The 12222-nt window shown below is 52.4% G+C and overlaps 1 protein-coding gene across 1 annotated transcript in view; it reads left to right on the top strand.

The window, feature by feature from the left end:
- The window catches only part of CPAMD8 (C3 and PZP like, alpha-2-macroglobulin domain containing 8), a gene marked incomplete at its 5' end in the record, with an annotated part of 65504 nt that overhangs the window by 20855 nt on the left and 32427 nt on the right, over window positions 1-12222 (top strand). The window contains 7 exons of the mRNA XM_023763311.1: window positions 116-286; window positions 3512-3640; window positions 4804-4987; window positions 6383-6555; window positions 7128-7277; window positions 8127-8288; window positions 9794-9936. Coding sequence (XP_023619079.1) covers window positions 116-286; window positions 3512-3640; window positions 4804-4987; window positions 6383-6555; window positions 7128-7277; window positions 8127-8288; window positions 9794-9936 — 1112 coding nt within the window. The remainder of the gene's footprint in view (window positions 1-115; window positions 287-3511; window positions 3641-4803; window positions 4988-6382; window positions 6556-7127; window positions 7278-8126; window positions 8289-9793; window positions 9937-12222) is intronic.

Raw genomic sequence — 12222 nt, 5'->3', positions numbered from 1 at the left:
TCTGCAGAGAAGCTGGCTGGGGTTCCCGTGGGAATCAGGCCAAGTCTAGATCATTTTGGGGAGTGTTGCTGCCCTGACACCTAAACAACATTGACTCTTTGGTGACCCCTTCCAGGTGGAGCTGACCTACCCAGATGGCAGCCCGGCCGAGGGGGTGACGGTCCAGATCAGGGCGGAGCTGACCCCAAAGGACAACATCTACACCACGGAATCCGTATCTCGGGGAGGGCTGGTGGCGTTTGAAATCCCCTCCATCCCCACGTCCGCCCAGCATGTGTGGCTGGAGGTGGGTGAGTCCCCGGACCCTTGTCATTCGGCCAGCAGGCATGGACTCGGTGGGCCTGGGAGGCCCCCTCCCCCGAGGGAGTTCAGTCTGATGGGGGAACCCAGCGTGGGAACAGATAACTTGGCTGTCCCAGGGCGAGGCGGGAGGCTGCTTCTGGGAGGCGGAACAATATATGCAGAAGCCCAGAGGACCACCATAGTGCAATTGGGTCCTGCAAGTACCCAGCCAGGCTGAGCCATTTCAGAAAGATATGGAGGAGGGAGCCAACGGGGCTAACCCCCACCTCCCAGGGATGCTTGGGGCTTACCCAGAAGGTAGTGTCAGGGGACAGAGTGATTTGAATTTTAACCCCCAGCAGCTGCTCCAGTGCCCGTAGGGGGAGGTGGGGGGGGCACCCCAGGTGGGCACATGAGAGATGATGATGAGAGGACACCAAGCCTGGGCTGTTGAGGTAGAATCAGTGGGACTTGGTGTCCGACGGGTAGAGGAGGGAAGAGCAGGAGAGATGGAAGAGGGGGTCCCGGCTCTGTGACGACCCCATGGCACTGGGATGGTGAGGACAGGGGGTAGCTGAGAATAAATATGTAGGTGGGAGCTGAAGACACTTGTGGTCTCTGTGTCCCCTGAGGCCAACACATCCTTAAAGATTTTAAACCACCAAAGACACAGCTTGGGGGTCCCCAGTCACTCACACTTTTTACCAACTGGCTGTTCCTGCTGCCCACTATCTTACAACTACAAGCTTGTTTGTTTGTTTATTTATTTGTTAATCCTCACCTGAGGGTATTTTTTCCATTGGTTTTTAGACAGAGTTTAAGGGAGAAAAGGAGGAGAGGGGAAGAGAGATTTCCATTGGTTTTTAGACAGAGTTTAAGGGAGAAAAGGAGTGGGGGGGGAGAGAGAGAGAGAAAAGACACATCAATTGGTTGCCTTCTGCATGCACCCTGACCAGGGCTAGGGATTGAACCTGCAACCCAGGTACATATCCCTGACCAGGAATCAAACTCATGACCCTTTGGTGCACTGGCCAATGCTCTAACCACTGAGAACACTGGCTAGGGCTGTTTTTTAATTTTTAATAATTGAAAGACATTCCTTTATTTCCATTAGTCCTTTAGCAAGTAAGTAGCTGCAAAGCCCCCAAATGACTCAAATATCAGAATTAGCCAAATAATTTTCTCTCACAGCTACTAGTATATATTTCACCATGGCCGGTATGCTCAGTGGTGAAAGCATTGGCCCGCACACTGAAGGGTCACTGGTTCGATTCCTGATCTGGGGCATGTACCTTGGTTGCAGGCTCGATCCCCGGCCTGGGTCAAGGCGCATACAGGAGGCAACCAGTAGATGTGTCTCTCTCACATCAATGTTTCTCTCTCTCTTTCTCTCTCGTCTCTCCCTCCCACCTCCCTCCCACTTTCTCTAAAAATCAATGGAAAAATTATCCTCAGCTTAGGACTAATAAAAAAAATTAGCTTTTTCCAAAAATGTTACTTTACTGGGAAGATATTCTATTCTATTACCAAATACTGCTTAGGAAAAAGTCTTTAATTCTTTTTTTTTAAAGCAGAGCCAATTTTAAACTATCTAATTATTTTTATTGAGATATAATTGACATATAACATTATATTAGTTTCTGTTGTATAACAGTGATTCAATATACGTACACATTATGAAATGACCACTACAGTAAGTCTAGCTAACATCCATCGCCACACACACCTTCAATTTTTTATTGTGAGAAGAACTTGTAAGATCTACTTTCTCAGCAACTTTTAAATATATAATACACAGTTGTTAACTATAGTCCCCATGATACACATTACATCCCTAGGACTTATTTAGTTTGTAACTGGAAGTTCATACCTTTGGCCATTACAGTTTTATTATAATAGAACTAGAGGCCCGATGCATGAAATCCGTGCAAGAGTAGGCCTTCCTTCCCCCGGCTGCTGCCGGCACCGGCTTCCCTATGGCCATTGGCAGGCACCCGGGACCCGGGCTTCCCTTGCAGCCCCGGCTACGTCCGGAAGGTCGTCCGGTCTAATTAGCATATTACGCTTTTATTATTATAGACAATACAAGTTAGGATAAAGTAAAGAGCGAGATCATAGGGCGAGAGCGGGAGGGTCCCAGATTTGAAGCTTCTTGTGCCATCGCCATGGAGGCGGGACCCTGACTCACCCACATGTCATGACAGACACAAAGAACAGCCAACCAGGGGCGCTCACTATGCTTTGGTGCCCACGGATTTTGTTGGGGTCTCATGATGTGGGTGCCACTGATTGAATCATGGGCCCTAAGACTCAACTAAGTCTCCCGCTACCTCCCCTCCCTGGAGGTCAGGCTGAGATCACGTGTCTCAGACCCCCAGCCCTCTAATCACATGGTTGGTCTTTCTGGTGTGGCTGTTCCCATCCCGAGTTGTCTCGTTAGCATATGTTATCGGGGCCCTCCATACACAACGAGCTCACAGCACCTGGGACGTTCCAGGGGGCTAGGGCTACCTCCCAGGAGCGGGACTGAAGCTGCCGACGTCTTTATTCTTTATCACACATGGGTATTTTAATTTTTATCAAATTGATTGGAGTGACATTGATCAACGTGAACATATAGGGTTCTATGTTACAAGATCTGTGTATTGCACCACACACAGGTCTAAACTGCCCCCTCTGAGGCCTCCCTTGTGTTAGCCACGTTCTTTCAGCATCCAGTAAAGGTGCCAGCCCTCGAGGAGCAATAGTGGTGTAGCCACCGGGACCTGGGCCAGGCAGGAGAAGGGCCGTGAGCTGCAGGCGGGGCTGGTCCAGAGCCCCTGGGATGCTGTCCGCACAACGGGCCCTCCCCTGATGCCCTCTCCCCGGTGCTCACTTCCCATGCAGCTGATTCCCTTTAGAAGCCACCTGGCTGCTGGCGAGCCTGGGAGGGGCGGCGTTCCCTAATAGGTGGTGGAACTGTCACCCAGTGGCCAAGTGGCAACCTGTCCCTCCCTAGCCAACCCCCAACACCCCGTGGCCAGTCTTGGACACGTGTTTCCCACAGAGCTGGGAAGAACAGGCTGGCCACACTAAACGCCATTGACTGAGAATCGGGGAGGGGGGTCCCCAAAGGGGAAATTGGAGCCTGAGAGGGTCTTGCTACACGGCTGGACAGGCAGACGCATCCCCAAGATTCGCTTCCTACTCCAGGCACCCAGGCCTTGACCAAGCACCCTCTCCTCCTCAGGCCAAGGTGACGGCACTCAACGGAAAGCCTGTGGGGACCCAGTACCTGCCCAGCTACCTGTCTCTCAGCAGCTGGTACTCCCCAAGCCAGTGCTACCTGCAGCTGCAGCCGCCCGCCCGCCCCCTGCAGGTAAGGCTTCCGATGGGCTTGTTCCCCTGCCTCCAGGGGCCTGCACACGCCCCCGCAGGGCCAGTGCTGATGCTGGTGTTGGAGCCCCCATCCCTCCAGCGATGGGGTTTTCCTCGGATCGAATGTCTATGTTCGCTGAGAAGGGCCAGCCCACTGCCAGCACTGGCACCTGCTCAGTTAGGGAGATGCCCCAAGACTCCCTCTCTCCTGACACCAACTGCAGAGTTTGGGGGTCCCCAGACTATCCTCAGGTTTTTCAATTTCAAGGAGGAGTTCACAGACTCACTGCCAGCTGTTATGCTCACAGTTATGGTTTATTACAGTGAAAGATATAGATTAAAACCAGCCCAGCCCTGACCGGTTTGGCTCAGTGGATAGAGCGTCAGCCTGAGGACTGAAGGGTCCCTGGTTTGATTCTGGTCAAGGGCACGTACCTTGGTTGGGGGCACATCCTTAGTTAGGGGGTGTGCAGGAGGCAGCTGATCGGTGTTTCTAGCTCTCTATCCCTCTCCCTTCCTCTCTATAAAAAATCAATAAAATATATATTTTTAAAAATCAGCCCAGAAAGAGGCAGGGTCCAGGAACATCCTGAAGGTGAGGTTCCATCATCCTCTCCCCACAGAGTCACAGACTGTGTTACGTTCCCAGCAAAAATGTGTGACCACATGCCTGGTGTCCTGCCCACCAGGACGCTCATCTGAGCCTCAGCATCCAGAGTTTTTATGGGGGGTCAGTTTCATAGACACAGCTGGCCACTGCATGGCTGGCCTCAGTCCCAGCCCCTCCAGAGGTGAAGCTGGTGTGGCCCAAGACCGTAGGTCAACAAAGACACGTATTTGGCAGGACACCTCAGGGGCTGGGAGATCCCCTGTTAGGAGCTGAGGGCGAAGGCCAGCCCTCTCTTTGGACCAGGTTAAATCTTTACTACCCGACGCCTCATGGAGAGCTCCCAGGACGGCATTTGTAGGGCAGCAGTGAGGCTGCCAGGGGGACATGGCCACAGCCAGGACCGGACATGGGTGACCTGCCCTAAGGCCAGCACTCCTCCCTTAGCCTTCCCAGCCCCCTGTCGCCCCAGGGTGGCCGTCTCCCAGGGCTGGCCGTGGCGTTGGTGCCAGGCTGTGGGTACCAGCAGGGCCAGCCCCGCCGTCTGTTTCCCGCAGGTCGGGGAAGAAGCCCGTTTTCCCGTGACGTCCACGTGTGCCTGCAATCTCACCCTGCACTACGAGGTGGCTGCCCGGGGCAACATCGTGCTCTCCGGCCAGCAGCCTGCCCGCATCACCCAGCAGAGAAGCAGGCGGGCAGCCCCGGAGGAGCCGATTCGCTTAACACACCTTTCGGAGACAGGTGAGCTGGCTGCAGGCTGGAGGTGCCGTTCCTCCTTCTCGGCCGTGGAGACGGGGACAGGTGCCCCGGAGAGAAGGGGTAACCAGACACAGCCAAGAGGCGAGCCTGCCTCAGGGCGCAGGGCACGTGTCCCTAGTGAGACGGGGCTGGGGCCAGGATGGCAGGGTGGCCAGCGGCTCCAGGTGGAGAGGTCCTTACTGTGTGTCCACAGGGGACGGGGCAGGTGGCAGTAGGCGGGCCCTGCACTGGCCCACACTCTGCTATGGTGCCTCCTGCCAGCCCCCTTCAGCCTTTGCCCAGGCTGTTGCCGCACCTGGGAGTCCTGTTTTTTTCTTCTCCTGGACTCCGTGTGCTCCTCACGAGACCCCTCTGTCCAGGGTCTTCCTCCTTTTCACAGCCTGTTGCCTAAAGCAGGATCTCCAAAGTGGGGACTGTGGGAGCTCGAGGGCAAGCCATCCTCGTGGCGGGATGTCCTGGGCACCATAGGGTGTGAAACAACATCCCTGGTCTCCCCCCGCCAGATGTCAGTTACAGCCATCCACACGCAGTGACAACCTAACAATCCCGGACATCACCCGTGTCCCTAGGGAGAAAAGTCACCTTGGGTGAGAATCCCTGAGATAGGTGGATAGATTTATAGATAGATGGATAGGTAGATAGACAGATGATGGAGGAATGGATGGGTGAATAGAAGGACAGACAGATGGATGTATGGAAAGAAGGAAGGGAAGAGAAAAGTATGATGGATGGATGGATGGATGGGTAGATACCCAAACAGCCAGCTAGACAGACTGACTGACTCATGGATAGATTGATTCATAGGTGGATACATAGATTCATGGATAGATAGACTTATAGATAGATAGGCAGATAGACAAATTGATTTATGGATTGGTAGATAAATAGATATAGATATAGATAGATAGATAGATAGATAGATAGATAGATAGACAGACAGACTCATGGGTAGATAGATGCATAGATTCATAGACAGACAGGAAGACAGGGTCTCCTCTCTCATGCTAAGTCACTTTCTCACCCTTGGCCCTGCTGGTGTTTAGGGCGGATCTTTCTCTGCCCTGTGCCCTGCAGGGTGTTGATCAGTATGCCAGCCCCACCCACTAGATGCCAGTAGCACCTCCAAGTTGTGACAACCACAAATGTCCCTAGACATTGCCGAATGGCCCCTAGGGGGCAGCATCGCCCTGGGTGAGAGCTGCTGGCCCGAGTGGGGCTCTAGGCATTGTTCACCTTCGTCCTCTGGGGCTTTGCTTCCCTTCCCTCTGGGAGCACTGGGCCTGAGCCAGCCCCTCCCTGCGCTGTGCAGCCTGGGCATTGGGGGGTCCGCCGTGGAGTGCTGGCTCCCCCACCTCTCCCACCTTTGACTTGTCTTAGAGCCCCCTCCAGCCCCAGCTGCTGAGCTCAGCGTATGCATGACCTCTCTCCAACTGTCCGTGACCCCCAGCATGGTCCCCCTCAGCCGCCTGCTGGTCTTCTATGTCAGGGAGAATGGAGAAGGGGTTGCCGACAGCGTCCAGTTCACTGTGGAGACTTTTTTTGAAAACCAGGTAGAACATCGGGATCCCAACGGGGTGGGGGTTGGGGGGACCCCAGGGTGTCAATCGCCATCCAGGGCTGGGAACCCCAGAGTGTCAATGCGGGCGGGCTGTGCACAGCTGCCACATGGTGGCGCCACAAGCAGGACTTGTAAGGGCTGCCCTGCCTTCGGGAATAACCAGAACCTAAGTTCATCTTAGCTGGAGCTTCTCCAGAAGTCACCCAGATGGGGATTTGCATTCAGCACACACAGCGAAAAGCCGTTCTCTGCCCCACTGGGCTCCGACCTAAGGAACACGGCTTATGCCCCAACAGCGGGCTCAGCCTGCCCTCTCCCTGCACCCTGCACACCTGGCTGCAACACGCCCTCGGCCAGCGCCTGTCTCCCATGCCCACCCTCCCATCCTGTGCACAGAATGTCCCAGTTGCACCAGCTTGGTTCCTGTCACTCTGCCTTCCCCTGTGTCCTCACCTGGATGGCTGGGCTAGCGAGGACCAAGGCTTCTAGGCAGCGGGAGAGGGTAAGGGGCGGTTTGGGAGGTTTGGGCCCAGCTCCTGATTTCTCTGCTGTGTTTGGGTCCAGGTTTCACTGACGTATTCAGCGAATGAGACGCAGCCCGGGGAGGTTGTGGACCTGCGGGTCAGGGCTGCCAGGGGCAGCTGCGTGTGTGTCGCTGTGGTTGATAAGAGCGTCTACCTGCTGAGGTCTGGTTTCCGGCTGACTCCCGCCCAGGTGAGTGCCGGCTTCCTGTACCTCCCCAGGGGTCGCTTGCTTGTCAGCAAGTGAAGAGCCGGGTGTGAATCCACATACCCTCTCTCCGTGGGGCTCATTTCTCAGTGAACCACCCCTTGTCGCTGCTTCTGTGCAGTTGAAAGATCTTGGAGTCAAATTCAGAAGACCTGGGCATGACTTTGCCCAGCTCTCACCTCACCGGCCTCAGTCTGCCCATCTTTAAAATGGGCTAATGCCGCTACCAACCTAAAAATAAGAGGAATTTCAAAGTGAGAGGCAACAAGCATTTATTCTAGATCGATAAGAAGAGCTACGAGGGACTCACTGATTCCGGTAGAAGCCCAAATAGTGTCCGGTTAGGGGACAAAGGCAAAGGGTGTTTAGAGAAAGGGAAGGGGAATAATTACATCAGTAGGAGGAAGGCATTTCTGTTGGTGCAGGTAACATAACGTAGTGATGCTAATTCTAGACGGTTTTTAAATCTTTTCAGCCTAGTAGTCATCAGTCTGGTAGTTATAATAACTGCTTTCTTGTTACCTTTGCAAGCAGTTCTTGGGGGCACAATGTTGCTTTAGGCCTCGTCCACAGGTTATCTTGCCCGGTTTTCACATTCCAAGTGTTGGAGGCATACGTCGTGCAAGGCAGTTCCTCTGGCATGGCCGCTCCGGCTTCGTTTTAAAGGGCTCCCTTTATATTGTGTTTGACACCACCAGTGCCTGTCCCCTAAGCTTGTCTTCAGTGATGTATGGGAAAGGAGGTTGAGACGGGAGCACGCCAGCCCCATGGGAGCCAGTTTGGGCTGGAAAGAAACCCTTAGCTGACTGACCCCCACTCCCCGCTTGCCTGTAGGTTTTCCAGGAACTGGAAGAGTACGACGTGTCTGATGCCTTCAGGGTGTCGTGGGAGGATGGACCCCTCTGGTGGGCTGGGCTGGCCGCTCGCCGCCGCCGGCGCTCCTTCGTCTTCCTCTGGCTCTGGGGCGTCATCAAGGACTCTGGGTTTGCCTTCGCCGTAAGGAGGGGTGGTCTTGGGAACTCACTTCTGTGCTCTTCTCATTTTGAAACAAAGGGTCTTGGGGATACAGAGTTGGGGTGGGGGGTGGAGGCTCCCAAACTCATTGCTGCAGAACTTGTTTGCCACTCTCCCCAGTGAAAGCTCATAAGCGGAACCCCCCGCTCTCCCCCTCGCTCCCCCCCCCTCCGCCCCCAGTCTCTGCCAGTGTGCAAGGCAGATGAGAGCAGAACGGTTCTCAGCACGGACTGACAACTTGAACTTGATAGGGAGCAGTGATGTTCAGGAAAACCTTCACAAGGGGAGTAGGTGGCTGTGTTCTCAGGTGGTGGGTTCAGGCAATGGTATCTGTAGCTCCCGTCCACCCCTCTCCGTCCTGGCTACAAGGGCGGGGCTGGTGCCAGCAGCCGCCATGTGTACAAGTGTCAGTCTAGGTCTGTCAGTCTAGGTCAGGCTGGGAGCCCACCTTACATGCCGATGGTCTCCACTCGAATGCATGTCCCATCTGAAGGTGCTTTTCTTCCCGTTTTAAAAAGGCACCCCCCCACACACACACCGTTTTTACTATGGAATTTTCCATACATTTGGAAAAGTTGAACAAATTTATAAATACCTGTATACCTACCACCTAGATCTCACAATTAACCTTTCGCTGTAATAGTTTTAAAAATTATCTTAAAAACTACATATATAAAACATATATAGTATATTTGAACAAATGACTTATTTTGCTATGTTAGCTAAAATATATTTATTACATATCTCTCTATGCCTGTAGACCTATGTTGGAACAAATGAAGTTTCAATTACGTGCTTGTTGAATGCCGGGCGATTTGAACCCCTGGGTCCTGGAAGCTTTGGGAATTAGGAGGTGCTGTTTCTGAGTCAGAGTAACTAGGTTTGCATTTCTGTGCACAAAGCAGAGTCGGCCCGTCCAGGACGGGGCTTACCCTCAGTGCAGTTGTCCCAATAATTAGCAGAGTGAGGAAGATAATTGTGACAGTCACTGGCCCTTGGTCTGGATCAGGCACTACAACAATTGATTGTGTGTGTGTGTGTGTGTGTGTGTGTGTGTGTGTGTGAAAGTCACACAACAGGAAATTGAACCATTTCAAAGTGAACAATTCAGTGGCCTTTAGTGTATTTGCAATTCGATGCAACCACTGCCTCTGTCTAGTACCAAACCATTCCCATCACCCCAAAAGGAAACCCCATCTCCATTAGCAGTCATTCCCCATTTCCCCTTCCCCACCCCTGGCAACCACCAATCTGCTCTCTGTCTCTGTGGATTTGCCTGTCTGAGCCACAGATGTATTGGCCTCTCCTCTGTTCTGTCCTGGATGGTCACTGGGTGCCATGACCCCCTCAGTCCATGTCACCAAGCCTGCTGCAGGCAGGGCCATGCCACAGAAGCAATGTTGGGTCAGTGGCCTCAGGGTGATGACAACTGTTGGGGACATTACACCCACTTCCCCGCTGTGGGTCTCTTGTTGTCTGTTGTCTAGGAAACAGGACTGGTGGTGATGACTGACCTGGTGAGCCTGAACCACCGGCAGGATGGTGGCCTATACACCGACGAGGCTGTCCACACCTTCCAACCCCACACAGGGAGCCTGATGGCCGTGGCATCCTCCAGGCAGCCTCCCAGGTAATTGCCGCTGCCTCGAGCAGGGTTTTCTAACTTCACCCTGTTGACATCTAAGGCTGTGGCCAAAAAAGAAAAAGAAAAACTAATAATAAAAAAAAAAGGCTGGGGCCAGATCATTCTTGGTGGTGAGGGCGACCCATGCACTGCAGGGTGTTGAGTAGCATCCTGGCCTCCACCCATCTGATGGCCGTAGCATCAATTTCCCCCGGTTGTGACAAGCACAAATGTCTTCAGGCACACCCATTGTCCTCTTGGGGACAAAATCACCACTTACCTAGTGTGCTGGACACTGAGCATTCAGCTCTACCCTTCCCTGTTTTTAGCCACATCCCAGTGCATGGGTTGGGGTTGTAGAGAGAGGAAGGTCCATTAGGAGAGAAGGATCAGGACAGGGAGAGAAGCTGGGGCTTGATCCTCCACCTCTCAGAGACTCTGCTTAGAAAATTCTATTACCCTTTCTCTTTCCCTTGCTTCCTTTTCTTTCTCTTCCTCCTTCCTCTCAAAATCTCTACCTTCTCAAGTTGAAACCAAATAATTACTTTTCAATCTTTCTTATTTTAACTCTAAATGTTTAAGCCTTTTGAAGGCTATGAATTTCCCTCAGAGTACTGCGTTGGCTGCACCTGAATTGTTCTGTACGTGTTTTCATTATAGCTCAGAATATTCCCTTTCTGAGCTGTGAATTGTCCAGAAGTTTTTAAAAATTTCAAGTGATTTTTTTATGTGTTTTGTAAATTTTTTTCAAATGTGAATCATATCCAGTGAGCATGGTCTGTATGATATCCATTGTCTGGTTTTTATTTTGGAGACTGACTATATTGCCAGTGTTTGTAAATGCTCATGTCTATTTGAATATCCTAACCCCTATCATTGGGTACAGGGCTCTCTAGGCATACTTTTGGTCAAATCTACTGATGGTGATATCCAGATCCTCCATACCCTTATTCATCTTTTGTTTGTTTGTTTGCTAATTTATCAATTACTGAGAGAGAGGCATTCACATATCTTCCTCAGATTTGTGGCTTTGTCCCTGGAGTTATGGAAACCTTTGTTTTATAGGAGGTGATATTTTCTCTTCTCTCCTGTTTCCCCCTTTGTCCCTTCCTTCCTGCTCCCCTATTGCCTACCTATTTTTCCTCCCACCCTCTTCATTCCTTTGCTTCTGCCACTAGTTTCTCAGTCACGGGTCAGCCAGCCAGCTCGGGAAGGGGAAGGGTGCCCTGAAGACTTTGCCTCCCCACTCTCTGGATTTAAGGGCATATGAGCTGAGACAGGGGAGGCAAGCCTTGGATGTCCTCTTCCCACCTCTCCCTCTGAGAGAGGGCACACGGCCAAAGGGGGCCAGGAATGGGGTGATGTAGTCAGCAGTCCCTCAGTATCTGGGTCTCTCCGGAGACCCTGAGGATGGGCCCCAGGCTCCTCAGCCCTTTTTCTGAACCAGAAATGGACCAGAGGGCCTTCCACCCTGGTGGGCCTACCCATGAAAGCCCTCCTCACCTTTCAAGCTTCCTCTGCCTAAACTGAGAGCCTTCCCAATGCGCCAGCTCCCTCTGCAGTGGCTGCTGGGTGCCTGGGTCCGCTGGGTTCTTCCTGCCTGGGCCACTCATTTAGCAGGAGTAGGGCAGGCCCACAGGATCTTAGCTTCCAAATTTCAAATCAGGGCGTGGGCAGACCAGGCTCCTCCTGTGGTCGTTTGGATGCACACACAGGCATTTCTGGGATGTGGTTTGGGTGAGGGAGGCGAGTACCTGCCCCTCAGGCTCCACCAGTCAGCCACTGCCCCAGGGGCCTCTAGAGCTTGGCCTGGAAGCAACCTCCTCCCACCAACGAGCCACAAAAGGGTAACTGTAAATCCCAATGCAAAAGGCACAGGAAATGCCTTAAAAAGCAGGTGTCTGTGCCTTTTTGTAATTGGATAACATTCTTTTTTTTTTTTTTAATTGATTTCAGAGAGAAAGGGAGAGGAAGGGAGAGGAAGAGAGAGAGAAACATCAATGATGAGAGAGAATCATTGATCAGCTGCCTCCATCACACCCCCTACTGGGGATGGAGCTGCAACCAAGGTACATGCCCTTGACCAGAATCAAACCCATGACCCTTCAGTCTGCAGGCTGATGCTCTATCCACTGAGCCAAGCCGGCTAGGGCAATATTCTTAATCCAAGGACAAGATGTTTTGTTTTTTTAAAAAATATATTTTATTGATTTTTTACAGAGAGGAAGGGAGAGAGATAGAGAGTTAGAAACATCGATCACGCTGCCTCCTGCACATCTCCTACTGGGGATG

The sequence above is a fragment of the Myotis lucifugus genome, unplaced genomic scaffold (assembly GCF_000147115.1).
Source record: "Myotis lucifugus unplaced genomic scaffold, Myoluc2.0 scaffold_280, whole genome shotgun sequence".
NCBI lineage: Eukaryota > Metazoa > Chordata > Mammalia > Chiroptera > Vespertilionidae > Myotis > Myotis lucifugus.
This window is presented reverse-complemented; position numbering and strand designations above follow the sequence as displayed.